Source organism: Pleurodeles waltl, chromosome 4_1 (assembly GCF_031143425.1).
Source record: "Pleurodeles waltl isolate 20211129_DDA chromosome 4_1, aPleWal1.hap1.20221129, whole genome shotgun sequence".
NCBI lineage: Eukaryota > Metazoa > Chordata > Amphibia > Caudata > Salamandridae > Pleurodeles > Pleurodeles waltl.
This window is the reverse complement of record NC_090442.1, coordinates 241,565,845-241,589,096: the sequence shown is the minus strand read 5'-3', so window position 1 is coordinate 241,589,096 and position 23,252 is coordinate 241,565,845. Positions and strand designations below refer to the sequence as shown.

Sequence of the window (23,252 nt, the reverse complement as noted above, 5' to 3'; positions counted from 1 at the left end):
ACTGTTGAAGGACTTGTGGGTGGAGTTGCCATTCATGGGCTTGTTGTTGCATCCTGCTGAGCAGGTCTACAAATTGATTGTCCATTCCTGGGAGATACTGCGCCGCTTCTGAATGTGGTGATAATTGCCTATTTCCATATTGTCTGTCCAAGATGGGACTGCTGAGATGATCGTGTCCCTCTGTTTCTGAAGATGATATATGGCAGTCATGTTGTCTGTATGTACCAGTACCACTTTGCGTTGCAAGTGTGGGAGGAACACCTTCATTGCTAGAAAGACTGCTTGCAGTTCCAGGTAATTGATATGTAAGGACTGGTGAGTGATATCCCAAAGACCTTGCACTGTGATGTTGTGGAGATGAGTTCCCCAACCTGTCTGTGATGTGTCTATTGTGAGAATGATCTGATGCATAGGGTCCAAAAAGGGCCGCCCTCTCATAAGGTTGGTGGTGTTCCACCATTGTAGAGAGTGGTGAGCCTGGTGGTCCAACAACACTAGACCTTCCAGTTGACCCTGTGTCTCAGACCACTGATGAGAGAGACACTATTGAAGGGGACGCATGTGAAGTCTAGCATGAGGTACGACGGCAATACAGGATGGCAACATCCCTAGCAGATGCATAAAAGCCCGCACTGTGTATGGGTGGTTCTCTGTTAACTGAGAAATAAATAAGTGAAAAGCTTGAACACGGAGTGGGCTTGGAAAAATCAAGCCCCAATTGTGTATTGAGTACCGCTCCTAGATAACGCTGTATCTGAAGTGGATGAAGATGGGATTTGACATAATTGATTATGACTCCCAGAGTGTGCAGGAGATTGATTGTGAGTTGAGTGTGATGTTGACACTGTTGTAACATGCTGGCTTTGATGAACGAGTCACCCATGTAAGGGAAGATATGAATGTATAGTCGTCTGAGGTGTGCGCCAACTAATGCAAGAGACTTGGTGAATACTCTGGGATCGGTTGTGACCCCAAAAGGTAAAACCTTGAACTGGCAATGTTTTCCTGCAACCACGAATCTGAGGTATTAGGTGTATTTAGATCTAGTGCTGTCATAAAGTCGCCTTATTGGAGAAGGGGAACGACATCCTGAAGAGTTACCATATGGAAGTGCTCTAATAGAATGTAGTGATTTAACAGCCTGAGATTTAGAACTGGTCTGAGTGAAACATCCTTTTTGGGTATGAGAAAGTACAGGGAGTATACTCCTGAACCTTGATGTATTAATGGGATTGGCTCTATGGCCCCTTTGAGGAGAAGAGATTGCACTTCTTCCTTGAGAAGAGCGAGATGATCCTGTGAAAGATTTTGAGTGCGATGGGGTATGTTTGGGGGAGTGGAAATGAGCTCCAGACAATAACCATTTTGGATAATTGAAAGAACCCACTGGTCGGTGGTGGTGTCTGACCATTGTGGGTAAAAATATTGAAGTCTTCCCCCTACAGGAGTGGTATGAGTTGGTGGAAGGTGGAGGAAGTCATTGTCTGGCAGCAGAGGTGGAGCCTCTCGAAGTGGATGGTTTTCCTCTGCCCTTGTTACTGTTCCCTCTATAGGATCCTCTATAGAACCTCTGGTGTAGAACCGAGAGGTGGCCTTGGCTTGTGTGGTAGACTGGACTGTAAAGGATGGCCTAAACCCTCTTGTGAAACATGGGCGGTGAAAAGTACCACGTTGTGCAGTGGCTTGCAGTGCCCCCATAGCTTTGGAAGCTTCATTATCTTATTTAAAAAAAAATTAAGTGTGGTATCAACTTGTGGGCCAAAAAGGTGCTCTTTATCGGACGCCATCCTTAACACTGCCTATTGTACCTCTGGCTTAAACCTTGAACACCAGAGCAAGCATGTCTTCTTATAATGACGCTAGTAATAAAGCTGTGTGCAGCAGTATCAGCAGCATCCAGCGCACAACAAACAGAATTATTTGTAATAGCTTGTCCTTCTGCAACAATTTCACAACCCCTTTAAAGATGCTCCTCAGGAAGATACTGAAGGAGGTCTTCCACTGTATCCCAATTAGTCCTGTCATAGCGTGATAGCAACGCCTGGACACTATCAATACGCCAATGGTTGGCTGTCTGAGCTGTGACTCTTGCCTGCTGAATCTAATTTTTTACCTTCCTTGTCAGGAAGGGGAGTGAGCCTTGTAGATTGACTATTTTCTCTTTTACGTGCGGTTGATGTGACAATAGAATCAGGAGGAATCTGAACCTTTATAAACAAAGGGTCTGTGGGAGCAGGCTTATATTTTTTTATCTTTTCTGGAGTGATAATGCGTGCGCTGACTGGCTCCTTAAAGAGCTCATAAGCGTGTTTCGAAGCATGCCTGTGAGCACGGGAAGGAACTGACTTTCTTTATGCGTTGTAGCAATGGTGTCAAATAAAAAGTCTTGCTCAATAGGGTCAGTGTATAGTGGTACATTATGGAAGGCTGTTGCCCTGGCTATGACTTGTTGATATGAGGTGGAATCATCAGGTGGAAATGGTCTACTTCGGTAGAGATCTGGATCACTGGGTGTTCTAGGATCTGGATCATATATATACAACGAATTTGGGTCATCTAATATGCCCCCCAAGTTATGAGACCCATGTGGGGGTGAATTGCCTGGTGTAAAAAGGAAAAGGAGCTGAAGATGAAGGAGGAGGTGGATAAGATTGAGGAGAAGGCTGAGGCAAGAATGGAGCCTTATCTTTGGAGGCCTTCGTGGGAGGCGGTGAGGTATTAAGCGCCTCCTGAAAAGCTAATTTCCTCTTTAAAGGAAATGGGGGTGATGCCACAAACCAACTTGTTCCCTCCTGAATATGAAGTTGGTGCTGTCAAGCATCCATTACTTCTATATTTGACTCCACTGGTGAAGGGGTGGTGGAAGACTGTCCGTAATCCACAGGAGTGGGGGGAGTTTTTTTGACATTTTCCGCTCCAAAGTCTTTAGTCGGTGCAATGTTGTCAGCACCGACACAGACGAGGCCACCTTTTTGGTTGATACCCAAACAGTCGGTACTGAAGCACCATGTGCAATAGTTTGGGTCAACGCCGAAGCGCAGCCACGAGAACCTGAGGTCGATGCCGAAGATTTTATCTTGGATTTTTCGGTGCTGAGCTGAAGGGCGGGGCATTCAAACCAGTTTCTTGCTCCGACAATGGCCGGGATGCAGAAGACGACCGGCGACCTCTTTTGATGTGGTTTTTACAGTCTTTGTAGAGACTGCAGGGACCTTTGTACTCACGGTCCTTGCCGACTGCAAAGGCTGGCTCTCGATGTCAAACTAGACATCTGAGTCGGAGTTTTGGCTAGAGAAGGCCTCCTCTTGGTCTAGCTCCTCTTGGCTGCGATCCTATCCGAAGATGTCTGGTGTGTTGCCTGGAGTCCGAGACGCCATTTCCAGTCAATTAGCTCAGTGTCTTCTTCGACCGAAAAGATCAACATGCGTCACAGGTTTGCTCGTTATGTTCAGGGGAGAGGCACAACTTACATACCCGATGTTGATCATTGTGGGGGAATTTTTAATGGCATTGAGGGAAAAAGCAAAATGGAGTCCGTTCCATCAGGTCTGCATGCTGGGATGCCACGTGGAGGATGTAGGCCTGAAGAGGGGCGCGGACGCCCCGAAGGGCAGGGAGTCGGTTCCAGAATTAACATTTGAACCAAGGACAGGCTGTAAGAGGAAATGCAATCGAAACAATACCTTTGCTGAAAGGAAGACGGAGAGAAAACCGTTGTGGACTAGAATGAGCCAAGAACTCGGAGCGAGAAGAACACACGTCAAAACCGGACGATGGAGAGAAACAATCTAACAAAGGACTTGATGCCCATGCACAGTATCACCAAGAGAAGAAGGAGTCTCTTGATCCCGTGACTCGAAAAGCTTCTTCGAAGAAAAACAAATTGTACCACTCTGGACCCAGCACTAGATAGCAAGCTTATGAAAAGCAGCATGTGTATCTACAGCCACACATGCCATGGAAAACTTATTATATATATTTTTTTTAAATGAGTGCAGCTGCAATCACCTGGACAAATGAAGCCCTAGGCAAGTTCAAACAGATGAGCTAATTCACACTTCAGGGAGACGGAGGTAAGCCGTGGTTTTAATTTTTCAGCTTGGATTCTGATGGATCATGTTCTGTTAAATTTGTATGTGGTGCGCATAATAAAGCCGATACAAGACATCAACTCCCTTCTAATGTGTGCTGACATTCATGTTTAATGGATCACAACAGTGCACACAAGATATTCTGACAGTATAGCACTTTAAAGCGTCAGTCGCTTCTTTCCTCTAGCTGCTCTTTTAACCAGAAAGACTTTGCTTCAATTATCAATTCATTTAGAAAGAACATTACATCGCCATTTTGCATTCAGTGCATCGCTCACTCTTACATGCACCTCCTGATGGCTAAAGAAACACTGGCTTTGAGGTAAACTATGAATCGATCACAGTCTAACAGAGATCCTCCTTTCGAGCTCCAGGCAATGCAGGTGTCAGGAAAATAAGGCTTTGTAATAAAAAATAAATAAAAAAAATAGGCTTAGAGATCCATTTACTTATCTTTGATGACAATTAACCTGTTGGTGATCAAATACAACTCGGCATTCCCTTGAACGGCAAGCATTGTTTGCATCTCTTGAAAGGAAAATGCTCTGATACGTATGAGATCTACAACACAGGAAGCAGATTCTTCACATTAATGGGGAGAACAGTAGTAAAAGCTGACTGATCACTGCCTATCTCTGGGCTTCTCAAAAATTCTTCACATAGATGTTTGTTATTTCCAGAAAAAAATGATGCAAAATGGATCATTCATTGCATTTTGGCATCCACTTATCTCCCATCATAGTTGTGCCTGTATGTACCTCAGTCTTAAAAGTAACATGGAAAGGTTTAAATCATTCTTCAAGCAATCAGAGATTGCCTAAGATATTACTCCATCTTCTGTCATGATCCCAAGAACACGTGAACAAGAGGACTTGCAACTAGATTTGTCATCTCACCTTGTAGAGATTTACAAAGTCCATTAACTGGAAAATCTTCTTAAGTATGAAGGGGAAGGAGGGTACTGGCCCGGTGTGTCTGGTACTCCACTGAGACACCAGATGCCTTCTGGCAATCCTCGTACTGAATATGACATCCGCTACCTGCAACTTGGCCATGTTTCCTCAGGCATTGCATGGAATCATCAGGTCCTGTAGTACCAAGTGACAGCACATGTCACTGATTTTTAAGAGTATTATACAAATGAGTTGGAGAGTTGTTTAACTATCACATTAGATTAAGATTATGAGAAGCTATTGCTTGGGCGTCTCCCAATGACAATGCCCTTCTATGGATCTCCTGCTTGGGAATGAGGGCCCATTGATTGACTATGTTGCGTCATATATCATATAGTTGGCATCTTTAATTCAGGATTTAATAAGTCTTGGTGATGTCAGTTCAGCGATCCAAAGCATAGGTTAGGCTTTAAGTGCCATTAATATGTTGATGATATTCAATCATTTAATTTTTAAGACTGTGACATAAACCTGGTCAGAGTTTCTCACCAATGTTGCCACTGCAATAGAGTAGACCTGGCAGAAAAGAAACCTCGAAACCCCAGAAAAATACTATGGTTATGGACCCATTTGTAACTGAACCTCCACAATGCTTAAATGATGTCCACAATTTTCTGCATACTTTGCAAGACTCACTTTCACACTTTAGCTCTCCCTCAATTTTGAACTATCATTCTGTTTCATTACTTCACTTATAAAATCACACAAAGTGATAGCCTTTCAGTGGGGATCAAAATGTATAACACTGCTGTTCTGTACAGTGCTTAGTCATGAGCAACCAGGTGTCCTGCACAGTCACAGATGGATCAGATTCAATGAAGCAACTATTTCTTCAAAATCATCCTTAAATGATGTTGCAGTTAACTCTAGATGTCTTGAACTATCTTCATGAGGAGAAAGTACCTACACACACCATGAATAATAACAGAACACATCAGTTACTTCAAAACACATGCAGATGCCAATGCTGCTGCAAGTTCCATTGAACATTCATATTGGAAATTGTCACAAATCTTCAGTCTTGTGTATTTAACAATTATAGGTGTGAATAGTTTTAAATATTTCACCCCCATTTTAAATGTCTTTATTTGGTCAATATCTGGTGAGCAGAGAATAAAGGAACCATGGATGATTTGATAAGCATTAACTCACAGGTGTAACTTCACACACATTTGATCTTCAGTTGATCCACTAACTCTCTTAGCAAGACCCCAAGACCCCCCAGTCCACCCTACATCACCTCCATCCCATGTTTAAACACCACCCAGAATAACAAACTGCCATCACCTCCATCCCATGCTTAACTGCCACCCAGCATAACTCAACACATCACCTCCATCCCATGCTTAAATAATGTTAGAAATTGGGTTTCTGGTTGGCAGAGGTATGCACCCTCTCCAAGCAGGAACCACAACCCTAGTCAGGCTAAGTGAGATACACACCATAAGTTAACCTGTGCTCACTCCTCTAGTAGCTAGGCACAGCGCAGGCAGGCAGGCTTAACTTAGGAGGCAATGTGTAAAGTATTTGTGCAACAATTCAAGCAGTAACAGTGAAAATAAAACAAGACCAAAACGACAAAAATCCAATAAGTAGAAATTGAGATAGGAGTTTTAAACATTAAAAGGTAAAGATAGCGCTTAAAAGCAATAACTGCCTATCAGGTGCTATCAGGTTATGTGGTCGCACTGGACCGAGTCAAGAGTTCAGGCTGACTGCGATGGAGGGCGGGATACAAGGACCACACAAGGCCCACTGAACAAAAGTACCTTAATCTGAAGACAAAGTGCTAGTTCTCCACGCAGTTGAGTGAATGCGTCAATTGTCTCCCTGCAGTGGAGACAATGCAGTGGTTCGATGCTGTGGTTCAAATAGTGATGTGCTGATTCCAGGTGCGATGTGCCATGACCGATCCTCACAAAAACGAGGATGTGCTTGTTCCAACCCAGGCAAAGATGTGCTCTTTCTGATGAAGATGCATGGGTCAAGGCACTTGCGGCTCTTTATAAACACTTCCAAGGGCCTAAGACTGGGTTGGCAGCAATCAAAGTCAAGGTGTTGTAGGTGATGAGTCAGAGTTTTTGCAGCCCTGAGACTTCAGAAGAACAGGAGGCAAGTCAGCAAGCCCTGGGAGTCTCTCTGGGTTCAAGTGAGATGAGTCCAGCCCTTCCTTAGCAGGGGACAGCAGGCAGCAGGACAGCACAGCAGAGATGCAGTCCAGAGTGTAAGTCCTTGTAGCAACACAGCATTCATTCTTCCTGACAGTTTTTCACAGTTCCAGTAGTGTACTGAGTAGGTAGGGTCAGAGGTCGAGTAGGTAGGGTCAGAGGTCAAGTAGTTATGGCCAGTTGTGCCTTTGAAGTGAGGGTGACTTAAAAGAATGGTCTATGAAGTGCAACTAAAAATGACTATAGGATTCCAAACCTAATCTTTATTCACAGTATATGTAGGAACCTATATCATAATTAAAAACAGAATAAAGGGGCATATCAGGTATAATGACCTTACTTCCCACTGGTGTAAAGGTATCTACAGTCGAAGAATCAGGGTATACCTGACCCCCGGGCACATTGGAAGGGTGTTGCAGTCCTAGACTGCCATTTCATATGTTGGGCTATGAACATAGCTCACATAGCCTACCTATGTATAGAGAATGACCTGGTGACTGGTAGCAGGGAGATTATTGTGGCTTTTTTCCCCATCCTCGCGTCCCATAGTGCTAACCTTTAGGGGGGGTCTTTAGCAGTGGTTTTGCTTATGGTGGAGTCCCGTTGCTGAGACAGGTGCGCAGGGGATAATTTTGTATGTTGTCGCTTGAGACAGATGCTTGGCAGAGGCCTGGAAGGTTTTGCATGAGTTTACAGAAGTTTGGTTGCTTTTGCCAGTTAGTGAACCCCATGGAAAGGGAGGGTAGGCAGGAAGTTCAAGGTTAAGCAGAGGACGTTTGGTTGCTTAGAGTTTGTTTCATGCAATTATAGGCTCTAGGGCAAAGTTAAAGTTGAAAACTGTTGATATCCATAACAACTAAAAATTAGAATTGTGGGGTGGGGTATGTGGTTGGGACCATATATAAAGAGGTTTGCAGTTTTGTAAGGCAGTTTGTCCAGGTAAAGGTGTGATGTGCACCTGTTTCAATAAAGCGTCCTTTTTCACACAACATAAGTTGTCCATGGTCTGTGCTGCACCCCTCACTCCCAAATGTCTGACAAGCCAAAGGCAGGGGGGCAATCAACGGCAGTGTGGAGCACAAGGTATTTGACACTGGAGCGAGCTGTGTCCCTACCTTCAGTGCTTCCCCGAATTCCAGATGTGGCAGGTAAACGGAAACCTTGGCAATTGGAGCATCCTTCAATTTTTTATGAAGCCTCATTACCACCTTTGAATGAGATTATCTGTCAATTGGCTCCTGAGCTCTATATTATTCAAGACAGTGGATTGGAGGGAAGTAGCTGCAGGTCGCCATGAAAGGGTTTATTTAAAAACAACCCAATCACCATTTATAGAAAGTCTCCTATGTGATTGATCCAAGGCTACAGACATCGCAGACTCTCCAAAAGTGGCCCAGGCAAGTCACCCCATGCCAAGGAACTGTCGGTGGCAGTAGCTGAAGGATAGAATAAGAAACTGCAGACTTCATAGCCCTACTGGCTGAAAGCAGGGGAGTAAGGAATGAAGTAAGGCTGGCGGGCAGGCCGACTGGCACAGCCAAACAGTTTGTAGTCACAAATGGCAAGTTCTAAACAAAAAAAGAAATACAGCTGAAAGCAAAAGGTGTGAAGACTGAAGTAAAACAAGTGGCCAAAGGCAGGGTGAAAACAGGTAGAGGGATTAATTTATAGTTGCTTTAAAAAACTGAGTGTACTGATTGAGATTTGTTACGAAAGAAGGTTTGTTTCAAGAATAAACACTAGTTCTTAATCTGCACGGCTGGTGGGTACCGGCACTCATTTCTGCGTAAATAAAGAAAATGTTACTTACCGGTAGAGATCTGTTCATGGCATGTAGCTCTGTAGATTCAGATGCTTTGCATAAGCTCGCCATCTAGTTCTGGGTCCGGAGTGGTCCAACTTGCTTTTCTTCAAAGAAGCTTTTCGAGTCACAGTATCGAGTGACTCCTCCTCTCGATGATACTGCGCATGAGCATCAAGTCCTTTGTTAGATTGTTTTGCCCGTAGGCGGAAGAGTAAAGTAGTGTGAAGAGAGTAAGAGATGTCCATGCAATATATCAACATATGTACAATATTTACATGTTAACATAATTGCAATGGCGCAGGAGTCCGGGGAAGAGGGAGGACGCATGTGAATCTACAGCACTACATACCCCAAACCGAGGTCTACTGGTAAGTAACATTTTCCGTCAGATGACATGTGGCTATAGATACACATGCTTAGCATGTAAAGCAGTCTCTCCATAAAACGGTGGCTAGCGTGCAGGAGTTGCAATTGTCTGGAAAAGTGTTCTTTGCACTGCTTGCCCAACATTGGCTTGTTGACGTGCTAGTACATCTACACAATCGTGTTTTGTAAAGGTATGTGGTGCTTTGCAAATATCAGCTATAGGTCTGCTATCTATAAATGCCATTGAAACACCAGATTTCCTAGTGGAGTGTTCTTTAGGTGTCACAGGTAAGTGTTGTTTTGCTCTAGCATAGCAAGTTTGAATACACTTGACCATGATCTAGCTATACCAGTTTTTGATATGAGTTCCTTTGTGAGGCATTGAAAAGGCCACAAAAAGTTCTTTACTTTTGCTTAACTGTTTGGTTCTAACTATATAGTGCATAAGAGTCCTTTTGACATCAACAGTGTGAAGTGCCCTTTCCGCTACAGAATCAGGTTGTGGACAAAAACTGGCAATTCTATTGATTGATTGATTGATATGAAATTGTGAAACTACGTTTGGGAGGAATTTAGGGTTAGTTTGAAGAACTACTTTATCTTTATGAATCTGGAAGAATGATTCTTCTAAGGTTAAAGCCTGGAGCTCACTCACATGTCTAAGGGAAGTGATAGCCATCAGAAAAGCTTCCTTCCATAATTGCAAGAGATATGCATTTAGTGGCTCAAAAGGGGGGACCTATGAGCCTTGTGGGAACAATGTTAAGGTTCCAAGATGGTGCCACAGGTGCCCTTCGTGGAATGACTCATTCAAGTCCTTCCATAAATGCTTTAATGACTGGAACTCTAAATAAAGAAGTATGCTGTCTGTTTTGAAGATATGCAGCTATAGCTGCTAAATGAAGTCCAATGGATGCGTAAGCTAAATTAGCTTGTTGTGAATGCAGTAAGTAACAATCTCTTGAACTGTTGGCTTAAGAGGGTCATTGTTTTTTGGTTAGCAGTAGGAGACAAAGCGTTTCCACTTGGTGCGCCACATCGTCTAGTTGTGGGTCTACACGTTTCTTTAAGAATGTCCATACATTCTTGCGGTAGTTGTAAATATCCAAACTCTATGACCTCAGGATTCATATTGCTAGGTTCAGTGACTTGGGGTCTGGATGACTTATTTGCCCTTGATTCTGTGTTAAAAGGTCCGGTCTGCTGGGGAGCGTCTGGTGTGGAACTAGTGAGAGATCCAGAAGTGTTGTGTACCATGGTTGTCGTGCCCAAGTAGGAACTACAAGTATTATGGTGAGGGAAGATTGTCTGAGTTTCGGAACTAGAAAAGGAATGAGTGGGAGAGGCGGAAAAGAGTAAGCAAATATCCCTGACCAGCTCATCCATATAGCATTGCCTTTGGACTGAGGGTGAGGGTAGGTGGATGCAAAGTTTTGCCATTTTGAGCGGTGGCGAATAGGTCTATCTGAGGTGTTCCCCACTTTAGAAAGTACTGTTGAAGGACTTGTGGGTGGAGTTGCCATTCATGGGCTTGTTGTTGCATCCTGCTGAGCAGGTCTACAAATTGATTGTCCATTCCTGGGAGATACTGCGCCGCTTCTGAATGTGGTGATAATTGCCTATTTCCATATTGTCTGTCCAAGATGGGACAGCTGAGATGATCGTGTCCCTCTGTTTCTGAAGATGATATATGGCAGTCATGTTGTCTGTATGTACCAGTACCACTTTGCGTTGCAAGTGTGGGAGGAACACCTTCATTGCTAGAAAGACTGCTTGCAGTTCCAGGTAATTGATATGTAAGGACTGGTGAGTGATATCCCAAAGACCTTGCACTGTGATGTTGTGGAGATGAGTTCCCCAACCTGTCTGTGATGTGTCTATTGTGAGAATGATCTGATGCATAGGGTCCAAAAAGGGCCGCCCTCTCATAAGGTTGGTGGTGTTCCACCATTGTAGAGAGTGGTGAGCCTGGTGGTCCAACAACACTAGATCTTCCAGTTGACCCTGTGTCTCAGACCACTGATGAGAGAGACACTATTGAAGGGGACGCATGTGAAGTCTAGCATGAGGTACGACGGCAATACAGGATGGCAACATCCCTAGCAGATGCATAAAAGCCCGCACTGTGTATGGGTGGTTCTCTGTTAACTGAGAAATAAATAAGTGAAAAGCTTGAACACGGAGTGGGCTTGGAAAAATCAAGCCCCAATTGTGTATTGAGTACCGCTCCTAGATAACGCTGTATCTGAAGTGGATGAAGATGGGATTTGACATAATTGATTATGACTCCCAGAGTGTGCAGGAGATTGATTGTGAGTTGAGTGTGATGTTGACACTGTTGTAACATGCTGGCTTTGATGAACGAGTCACCCATGTAAGGGAAGATATGAATGTATAGTCGTCTGAGGTGTGCGCCAACTAATGCAAGAGACTTGGTGAATACTCTGGGATCGGTTGTGACCCCAAAAGGTAAAACCTTGAACTGGCAATGTTTTCCTGCAACCACGAATCTGAGGTATTAGGTGTATTTAGATCTAGTGCTGTCATAAAGTCGCCTTATTGGAGAAGGGGAACGACATCCTGAAGAGTTACCATATGGAAGTGCTCTAATAGAATGTAGTGATTTAACAGCCTGAGATTTAGAACTGGTCTGAGTGAAACATCCTTTTTGGGTATGAGAAAGTACAGGGAGTATACTCCTGAACCTTGATGTATTAATGGGATTGGCTCTATGGCCCCTTTGAGGAGAAGAGATTGCACTTCTTCCTTGAGAAGAGCGAGATGATCCTGTGAAAGATTGTGAGTGCGATGGGGTATGTTTGGGGGAGTGGAAATGAGCTCCAGACAATAACCATTTTGGATAATTGAAAGAACCCACTGGTCGGTGGTGGTGTCTGACCATTGTGGGTAAAAATATTGAAGTCTTCCCCCTACAGGAGTGGTATGAGTTGGTGGAAGGTGGAGGAAGTCATTGTCTGGCAGCAGAGGTGGAGCCTCTCGAAGTGGATGGTTTTCCTCTGCCCTTGTTACTGTTCCCTCTATAGGATCCTCTATAGAAACCTCTGGTGTAGAACCGAGAGGTGGCCTTGGCTTGTGTGGTAGACTGGACTGTAAAGGATGGCCTAAACCCTCTTGTGAAACATGGGCGGTGAAAAGTACCACGTTGTGCAGTGGCTTGCAGTGCCCCCATAGCTTTGGAAGCTTCATTATCTTATTTAAAAAAAAATTAAGTGTGGTATCAACTTGTGGGCCAAAAAGGTGCTCTTTATCGGACGCCATCCTTAACACTGCCTATTGTACCTCTGGCTTAAACCTTGAACACCAGAGCAAGCATGTCTTCTTATAATGACGCTAGTAATAAAGCTGTGTGCAGCAGTATCAGCAGCATCCAGCGCACAACAAACAGAATTATTTGTAATAGCTTGTCCTTCTGCAACAATTTCACAACCCCTTTTAAGATGCTCCTCAGGAAGATGCTGAAGGAGGTCTTCCACTGTATCCCAATTAGTCCTGTCATAGCGTGATAGCAACGCCTGGACACTATCAATAGGCCAATGGTTGGCTGTCTGAGCTGTGACTCTTGCCTGCTGAATCTAATTTTTTACCTTCCTTGTCAGGAAGGGGAGTGAGCCTTGTAGATTGACTATTTTCTCTTTTACGTGCGGTTGATGTGACAATAGAATCAGGAGGAATCTGAACCTTTATAAACAAAGGGTCTGTGGGAGCAGGCTTATATTTTTTTATCTATTCTGGAGTGATAATGCGTGCGCTGACTGGCTCCTTAAAGAGCTCATAAGCGTGTTTCGAAGCATGCCTGTGAGCACGGGAAGGAACTGACTTTCTTTATGCGTTGTAGCAATGGTGTCAAATAAAAAGTCTTGCTCAATAGGGTCAGTGTATAGTGGTACATTATGGAAGGCTGTTGCCCTGGCTATGACTTGTTGATATGAGGTGGAATCATCAGGTGGAAATGGTCTACTTCGGTAGAGATCTGGATCACTGGGTGTTCTAGGATCTGGATCATATATATACAACGAATTTGGGTCATCTAATGTGCCCCCCAAGTTATGAGACCCATGTGGGGGTGAATTGCCTGGTGTAAAAAGGAAAAGGAGCTGAAGATGAAGGAGGAGGTGGATAAGATTGAGGAGAAGGCTGAGGCAAGAATGGAGCCTTATCTTTGGAGGCCTTCGTGGGAGGCGGTGAGGTATTAAGCGCCTCCTGAAAAGCTAATTTCCTCTTTAAAGGAAATGGGGGTGATGCCACAAACCAACTTGTTCCCTCCTGAATATGAAGCTGGTGCTGTCAAGCATCCATTACTTCTATATTTGACTCCACTGGTGAAGGGGTGGTGGAAGACTGTCCGTAATCCACAGGAGTGGGGGGAGTTTTTTTGACATTTTCCGCTCCAAAGTCTTTAGTCGGTGCAATGTTGTCAGCACCGACACAGACGAGGCCACCTTTTTGGTTGATACCCAAACAGTCGGTACTGAAGCACCATGTGCAATAGTTTGGGTCAACGCCGAAGCGCAGCCACAAGAACCTGAGGTCGATGCCGAAGATTTTATCTTGGATTTTTCGGTGCTTAGCTGAAGGGCGGGGCATTCAAACCAGTTTCTTGCTCCGACAATGGCCGGGATGCAGAAGACGACCGGCGACCTCTTTTGATGTGGTTTTTACAGTCTTTGTAGAGACTGCAGGGACCTTTGTACTCACGGTCCTTGCCGACTGCAAAGGCTGGCTCTCGATGTCAAACTAGACATCTGAGTCGGAGTTTTGGCTAGAGAAGGCCTCCTCTTGGTCTAGCTCCTCTTGGCTGCGATCCTATCCGAAGATGTCTGGTGTGTTGCCTGGAGTCCGAGACGCCATTTCCAGTCAATTAGCTCAGTGTCTTCTTCGACCGAAAAGATCAACATGCGTCACAGGTTTGCTCGTTATGTTCAGGGGAGAGGCACAACTTACATACCCGATGTTGATCATTGTGGGGGAATTTTGAATGGCATTGAGGGAAAAAGCAAAATGGAGTCCGTTCCATCAGGTCTGCATGCTGGCATGCCACGTGGAGGATGTAGGCCTGAAGAGGGGCGCGGACGCCCCGAAGGGCAGGGAGTCGGTTCCAGAATTAACATTTGAACCAAGGACAGGCTGTAAGAGGAAATGCAATCGAAACAATACCTTTGCTGAAAGGAAGACGGAGAGAAAACCGTTGTGAACTAGAATGAGCCAAGAACTCGGAGCGAGAAGAACACACGTCAAAACCGGACGATGGAGAGAAACAATCTAACAAAGGACTTGATGCCCATGCACAGTATCACCAAGAGAAGAAGGAGTCTCTTGATTCCGTGACTCGAAAAGCTTCTTCGAAGAAAAACAAATTGTACCACTCTGGACCCAGCACTAGATAGCAAGCTTATGAAAAGCAGCATGTGTATCTACAGCCACACATGCCATGGAAAACTTATTATATATTTTTTTTTTAAATGAGTGCAGCTGCAATCACCTGGACAAATTAAGCCCTAGGCAAGTTCAAACAGATGAGCTAATTCACACTTCAGGGAGACGGAGGTAAGCCGTGGTTTTAATTTTTCAGCTTGGATTCTGATGGATCATGTTCTGTTAAATTTGTATGTGGTGCGCATAATAAAGCCGATACAAGACATCAACTCCCTTCTAATGTGTGCTGACATTCATGTTTAATGGATCACAACAGTGCACACAAGATATTCTGACAGTATAGCACTTTAAAGCGTCAGTCGCTTCTTTCCTCTAGCTGCTCTTTTAACCAGAAAGACTTTGCTTCAATCATCAATTCATTTAGAAAGAACATTACATCGCCATTTTGCATTCAGTGCATCGCTCACTCTTACATGCACCTCCTGATGGCTAAAGAAACACTGGCTTTGAGGTAAACTATGAATCGATCACAGTCTAACAGAGATCCTCCTTTCGAGCTCCAGGCAATGCAGGTGTCAGGAAAATAAGGCTTTGTAATAAAAAATAAATAAAAAAAATAGGCTTAGAGATCCATTTACTTATCTTTGATGACAATTAACCTGTTGGTGATCAAATACAACTCGGCATTCCCTTGAACGGCAAGCATTGTTTGCATCTCTTGAAAGGAAAATGCTCTGATACGTATGAGATCTACAACACAGGAAGCAGATTCTTCACATTAATGGGGAGAACAGTAGTAAAAGCTGACTGATCACTGCCTATCTCTGGGCTTCTCAAAAATTCTTCACATAGATGTTTGTTATTTCCAGAAAAAAATGATGCAAAATGGATCATTCATTGCATTTTGGCATCCACTTATCTCCCATCATAGTTGTGCCTGTATGTACCTCAGTCTTAAAAGTAACATGGAAAGGTTTAATCATTCTTCAAGCAATCAGAGATTGCCTAAGATATTACTCCATCTTCTGTCATGATCCCAAGAACACGTGAACAAGAGGACTTGCAACTAGATTTGTCATCTCACCTTGTAGAGATTTACAAAGTCCATTAACTGGAAAATCTTCTTAAGTATGAAGGGGAAGGAGGGTACTGGCCCGGTGTGTCTGGTACTCCACTGAGACACCAGATGCCTTCTGGCAATCCTCGTACTGAATATGACATCCGCTACCTGCAACTTGGCCATGTTTCCTCAGGCATTGCATGGAATCATCAGGTCCTGTAGTACCAAGTGACAGCACATGTCACTGATTTTTAAGAGTATTACACAAATGAGTTGGAGAGTTGTTTAACTATCACATTAGATTAAGATTATGAGAAGCTATTGCTTGGGCGTCTCCCAATGACAATGCCCTTCTATGGATCTCCTGCTTGGGAATGAGGGCCCATTGATTGACTATGTTGCGTCATATATCATATAGTTGGCATCTTTAATTCAGGATTTAATAAGTCTTGGTGATGTCAGTTCAGCGATCCAAAGCATAGGTTAGGCTTTAAGTGCCATTAATATGTTGATGATATTCAATCATTTAATTTTGAAGACTGTGACATAAACCTGGTCAGAGTTTCTCACCAATGTTGCCACTGCAATAGAGTAGACCTGGCAGAAAAGAAACCTCAAAACCCCAGAAAAATACTATGGTTATGGACCCATTTGTAACTGAACCTCCACAATGCTTAAATGATGTCCACAATTTTCTGCATACTTTGCAAGACTCACTTTCACACTTTAGCTCTCCCTCAATTTTGAACTATCATTCTGTTTCATTTCTTCACTTATAAAATCACACAAAGTGATAGCCTTTCAGTGGGGATCAAAATGTATAACACTGCTGTTCTGTACAGTGCTTAGTCATGAGCAACCAGGTGTCCTGCACAGTCACAGATGGATCAGATTCAATGAAGCAACTATTTCTTCAAAATCATCCTTAAATGATGTTGCAGTTAACTCTAGATGTCTTGAACTATCTTCATGAGAAGAAAGTACCTACACACACCATGAATAATAACAGAACACATCAGTTACTTCAAAACACATGCAGATGCCAATGCTGCTGCAAGTTCCATTGAACATTCATATTGGAAATTGTCACAAATCTTCAGTCTTGTGTATTTAACAATTATAGGTGTGAATAGTTTTAAATATTTCACCCCCATTTTAAATGTCTTTATTTGGTCAATATCTGGTGAGCAGAGAATAAAGGAACCATGGATGATTTGATAAGCATTAACTCACAGGTGTAACTTCACACACATTTGATCTTCAGTTGATCCACTAACTCTCTTAGCAAGACCCCAAGAGCCCCCAGTCCACCCTACATCACCTCCATCCCATGTTTAAACACCACCCAGAATAACAAACTGCCATCACCTCCATCCCATGCTTAAATAATGTTAGAAATTGGGTTTCTGGTTGGCAGAGGTATGCACCCTCTCCAAGCAGGAACCACAACCCTAGTCAGGCTAAGTGAGATACACACCATAAGGTAACCTGTGCTCACTCCTCTAGTAGCTAGGCACAGCGCAGGCAGGCAGGCTTAACTTAGGAGGCAATGTGTAAAGTATTTGTGCAACAATTCAAGCAGTAACAGTGAAAATAAAACAAGACCAAAACGACAAAAATCCAATAAGCAGAAATTGAGATAGGAGTTTTAAACATTAAAAGGTAAAGATAGCGCTTAAAAGCAATAACTGCCTATCAGGTGCTATCAGGTTATGTGGTCGCACTGGACCGAGTCAAGAGTTCAGGCTGACTGCGATGGAGGGCGGGATACAAGGACCACACAAGGCCCACTGAACAAAAGTACCTTAATCTGAAGACAAAGTGCTAGTTCTCCACGCAGTTGAGTGAATGCGTCAATTGTCTCCCTGCAGTAGAGACAATGCAGTGGTTCGATGCTGTGGTTCAAATAGTGATGTGCTGATTCCAGGTGCGAAGTGCCATGACCGATCCTCACAAAAACGAGGATGTGCTTGTTCCAACCCAGGCAAAGATGTGCTCTTTCTGATGAAGATGCATGGGTCAAGGCACTTGCGGCTCTTTATAAACACTTCCAAGGGCCTAAGACTGGGTTGGCAGCAATCAAAGTCAAGGTGTTGTAGGTGATGAGTCAGTTTTTGCAGCCCTGAGACTTCAGAAGAACAGGAGGCAAGTCAGCAAGCCCTGGGAGTCTCTCTGGGTTCAAGTGAGATGAGTCCAGCCCTTCCTTAGCAGGGGACAGCAGGCAGCAGGACAGCACAGCAGAGATGCAGTCCAGAGTGTAAGTCCTTGTAGCAACACAGCATTCATTCTTCCTGACAGTTTTTCACAGTTCCAGTAGTGTACTGAGTAGGTAGGGTCAGAGGTCAAGTAGTTATGGCCAGTTGTGCCTTTGAAGTGAGGGTGACTTAAAAGAATGGTCTATGAAGTGCACAGTTGTCCTTTCTTCCTGTCCTGGCTCCAGGCTCAACACAGGGGGTTATGGAGCCTTGTGTGTTGAAGCAGGACACTGCCTATTCAGGCATGTCAGCCCCTCCCCCCCCCCATTCTGTCCAGGATGGCCCATCAGGATGTTGATGGTCAATCAGTCGCACCGGAGTCTTTTGTGTGTGGTTGTCTAGCCAGAATGCACAATGTCCAGCTGGCATCCAGCACAGATGTGTATTGGAGACAGGATGTAGGTGCTCTGGGCTTAAGAGCAGGAAATGGCAACTTTCTGAAAGTGACATTTTCAAAATTGGGACAATAAATTTGACTGTACCACTAAAGAGGATTTATCATTACAATTCCATAGGTACAAGACCGTTTCAATCAGGAATTCTAACTTACTAAATGTAGTAAGGAATCCCCAATGCTATCTATTGAGAGGGGTAGACCTCACAGCAGTGGAAAATGAATTTGAGTTTTTCACTGCCAGGCTATGTAAAACTTAAAAGTATATATCCTGCCTTTTAATTACATAGCACCCTGTCCTATGGGCTGCCTATGGCCTACCTTAGAGGTGACATATAAGTAATAAAGGGGAGTTTCAGGCTTGGATAGGAGTTTAAAATACCAAGTTGACATGGCAGTGTAACTCTGCATTCAGGCTGCAATGGCAGGCCTGGGACCTGTTTTAAAGTGGTACTTAATTTACAGTCCCTGGGCACGTGTAGTGCACTTTACTAAGGACTTATGAGTACATTAAATATGTTTATTGTGGATAGGCCAATGTCATCATGTTTTAAGCAGAGAGCACATGCACTTTAGCACTGGTTAGCATGCCCGAAGTCCTACAGCCAACAAAAACGAAATCAGCAAAAATGTGAGGCAAACAGGCAAATAGTTTGGGGGAAGATCACCCTAAGGTTGTCAGGTCTTACAAACACAATCCAGTGGAACACCCTACATGACCTCCATCCCATGTTTAAACGCCATCCAGCTGAACACTCAACCCATACAAGATAATTCTTGCCTAATGTGTGGCAACATTCATGTTCAATGGATAACAATAGTGCATGCAAGGTATTGCAACAATCTAACATATCACAAAAGGCATCAAATGAGATAATTATCAAGTGTAAATGCCTTATTTGATCAACTATTCTAAAACATACACAAACATTTCTCTCACTTTTCAAAACAGACCCTTAAAAGAAAAGGTACACAACTGTCAATTTGCTGCAAACAGAAGAACTAACATCCGTTCAATGTACCTCAAAATTGAGTTTGTCATGTTTATTAGAAGACTGAACTGCACAGTGAATGTGTCAAGAGATCAAGTAGTTCTCACAGGTTTGGTTCCCTCTTCTATAACAACGGGCTGCCTATAGCTAAAAGTATAGCGATTGCATGTTGGATTAAGGCTCTTAATTTCAAATGTTTGTAAATCTTTAGGTAAGATTCAATGCCATTCCAGATGCTTGCCGACTGTCATTTTGAGTCAAGGTTTTTATTTACCAGTATTAGCTTCATGTTTAAATCCTAAATGTAAAATCTGAATTTGAGTGTAAAGTCTCACAAGGTACGGTTGGACTCATCCTATTTGTTAAGCATCTTCTAGCCCATACCTCTTCTCACCATAAAGGCCAAAATTTTGAAAAAAGCTGTCAACATAATTTTATCTGCACATCTGGAGTTTACTTTAGAATTTAGGTCAGCCCAATATGGAATTCAGCTACCTCAGAGAACAGGGACAGTGTTAGTTGCCGCACTGGAAGATTATCTGGATGGCGGTAGAGTCATGGCACTGATTTCATTACATGTGTCAGCTGCCATGACTCGTCTCCAGGCTGCAATTGATGGAGTTGAGGATCTTGCACTGCATAGGCTAAAATCCTGTTTACGGATAAAACAGTCTGTCCCACTCCCTCAATTCCCCTCCACCTACTGCCAATTGGGTGCAGACTTCCACCAGGCTCCGCTCCAAGCTTAATGCCTTCATGGTCAGCTTAGCCAGTCTGATCATGTGTTACAGATTCATCTTTTACGTACACCCAGATGACATAGAAATTTACTTAAGGCTTGTAAAAGCTACTGCCAATAATATTTCCAATTGCTTCTTGAAAAATAGTCCTACAGTTAACTCCAATAAAATGCAGGTTTTAATCCTGTTCCATCTCTACTGACTTGTCCAACACCCATGTGGATTGAATTCTTAGGATCACCTCTATCTCAAGTCACAAATATCAGGAATGGAGACAGGGTGCATTATTTGACATCACCTTTTCTCTTGTTTTGTAACTGAACCAGGACATTAGCATACTTTTTACTTTTAAAACACGTATGCAAAAATCTGCCCTTTTTAACCCAGAAGTCAAAAGAATTGTCCTCAAGCAGCCATTGCCTCTTAATTGGTTTAAGGCAAAGTTCTCTACATATGTCTATTTAAACTGCTTCCTCATTACTACGAATTGTCCTGAACTATGGTAGCATATCTACCTCTTGTTTTCCCTTGTTGACGTTCCATTTTCGATCATCTATCAAGCGGAGCTAGTGGGCAGAGGGGAACACAATAACTATCAATGTTCTCTTCACAGAGCAGTCCATAATTGGGCCCTCTCTACCTCAGGTCCAAGTTTATACCTTATGCCTTTCCTTGCAACGTATAATCCCCTTCTTCAGCTTTTCTGTTGGTTTCGATAGCACCAAGTCTGCATGGAAGGCTGGACTCTGTTGGTGATGGCTGCCACATTATGGTATCAGCTTTCTGGAACCCTATGTTTCAACCTTAACTTTTTTAATGTTCATTAACGCTCAAAAAACATCTGTTTAATCAAGAGTCCTAGTGCTTCACTGATCTTATTGTGCAAGGATGCCCTATGGAAGCAGTAGGCTTAGCAAATAGCATAATCAAGCAATCAAAACAGTTCTCAATTGGTATCTGTTAGTTTTCAACAGGTCTAACTCCCAAACGACTACGCTGTGTATACAGCCTTTGTTTGATGCACGAGTAGAGCAGCAGTTTACAACCTTCTGTACAGGCTACAGTTTACACCAGAATTGAGATTCCAAGTTGGGTGGAAATGGCTATCCATTTGTTTTTTTTTGTCTGTTCAGTTTTCACGAGACAAACCCTGGGGCAAACAATATTGGCAAATAGTGCAGACTGTGATTTTCAGTTTGTCCATCTTGGTACAGGGGAAAATAAACACAATTTGTGTGTTTTATCCATTTGATGTCCAAAACTCAGAATGGTGTGGTAGTCACTAATTACTGTACTCCACATTATCACACTGAATGTATAACTGAGGCCAAATGGCAGCCTGTGACTTTTAGACTCCCAGCTAGTTAGAACGTACCTTGGGAAGTGTCACCTTAAAGCATATTAAGAAGGTGCACCAAATTGCATGAGAAGAATATTTATAATGCATGCACCATAGTGCTGGCGGTATATATAGGTAAGGCACAACTAGCAGTCTTAAGTCTGATCTAGCACCATTTTGCAAAAGGAACTGCCATATTAGCAGACTAACGGGTGTTTGATGTAACAGAAATTTGAGCTGTGAACCACATATGCAGTACACAAAACAGCCATCTTAAAGTTTTGCATTGCCTGACTCTAAAATGTCTTGTGCGTCTACCATGCATATGCTAACCCGTTTCCCATTAGGCTTTTTGCACCCATATAATCCCATGTGTATATATATATATAATTAATTTCTACGAAATTTGATCCATGGATCAAATATAGGACATCCACCCTGCCTAAAACCCACAACTCCTTAATAAAACACCGTTTTTCCTAATTTGAAAAGCATTTTAGGTAGACACATGCAGCGCTGAATGTGCATGTTTAAGGTCTATGTGGTCCAAATTAAACAAAGATTTTCTAATATGGTTTCAGTATACTATCCAGCAAATTCACTTTTTTCGCAATGAAAACTGTACTGCAAGAGACGGGCACTATTAGTCAAAGACTGCCTTCCTGGTGTACTGCAGAGCAGAGTGAAAGGGCCAGGGCGGTATTGTTCCTGCAATAAACTACTGCCTTTTTATCTTCCACAGCTTTAAAGCACATTAGACTTGCAGTGTCAGACCAAGTCATTGAATATGGAAGTTACTAATTTTCAACAGTGTTGGCCGATTTTTTTTTAAAAATAAATAAATTCATCAAATGCATCATCAGGATCTAATAACAATTACAATCCACACTTGTGCACACCACGTCAGTGCTCATAAGCAAAATTTAAACGCAGTTTCAGAATTCGTGTAGTAATATATTGCAGCTTGCCATATAAAGAATCTTGCGCCATATACTTCTGTGTGCAGAGGATAATGCTCAATGAAATGTACAATATTACATTATATAGTCACTCAAGGGAGTGCTGATGCCACAGACCAATGGGGGAAACCAAAATATTCAAAAGAGTGTCTTGTAGTTCATGGTCCACTGCACATTATCCTTTCAACAATTAAGAGGATAAAAAGTAATGCCCAGCGGGTTAAAATGATGCGCATCCTCAGTTTGGACAGCCCGTGGCCATTAATCATAACAATATGTGGAATAAACACCTTGAGAGGGTGGGAGATATGACTTGTAATTGATCTGAAATATTTAACATCTGATTTCATACTTCTATAAAAGCAGTTTCAACAAAGTGTGGTGGCATTTGATTAAAACCAAGTAAGACTACAGACTATCTTCCCTTAAGGGCAGTAACTCTTACCATTCTGTCATGCGCTTCTCTAGCTCGGGCAGCAGGAACTCACTGTGGAAGACATTTATTGATGAAGTATTGGAAAAGATTTTGTTCACCACCTCAGCTGGAAATGAACCTCTATTTGCTTCCTCCAACAGTCCAGCATAGAATATCTGCAATTAAAAAACGCTGGCAGTAAATCCTACAGCGGCTTCCAAAATTGATTGCGGTAAATCAGATACAACATGTTCCAGCGGCAGAGAAACAGCCTTTGCATAATATAATTAGTCTCTGACTTGCAAATCCTTTTCACTAGGGT

The 23,252-nt window shown here is 43.0% G+C and overlaps 1 protein-coding gene across 6 annotated transcripts in view; it reads right to left on the bottom strand.

The window, feature by feature from the left end:
* The window catches only part of FGD4 (FYVE, RhoGEF and PH domain containing 4), a 514,720-nt gene that overhangs the window by 79,611 nt on the left and 411,857 nt on the right, over positions 1-23,252 (bottom strand). For all 6 annotated transcript variants that reach the window (XM_069228222.1, XM_069228225.1, XM_069228227.1 and 3 more), the window contains exon 6: positions 22,961-23,106. In XM_069228222.1, coding sequence (XP_069084323.1) covers positions 22,961-23,106 — 146 coding nt within the window. The remainder of the gene's footprint in view (positions 1-22,960; positions 23,107-23,252) is intronic.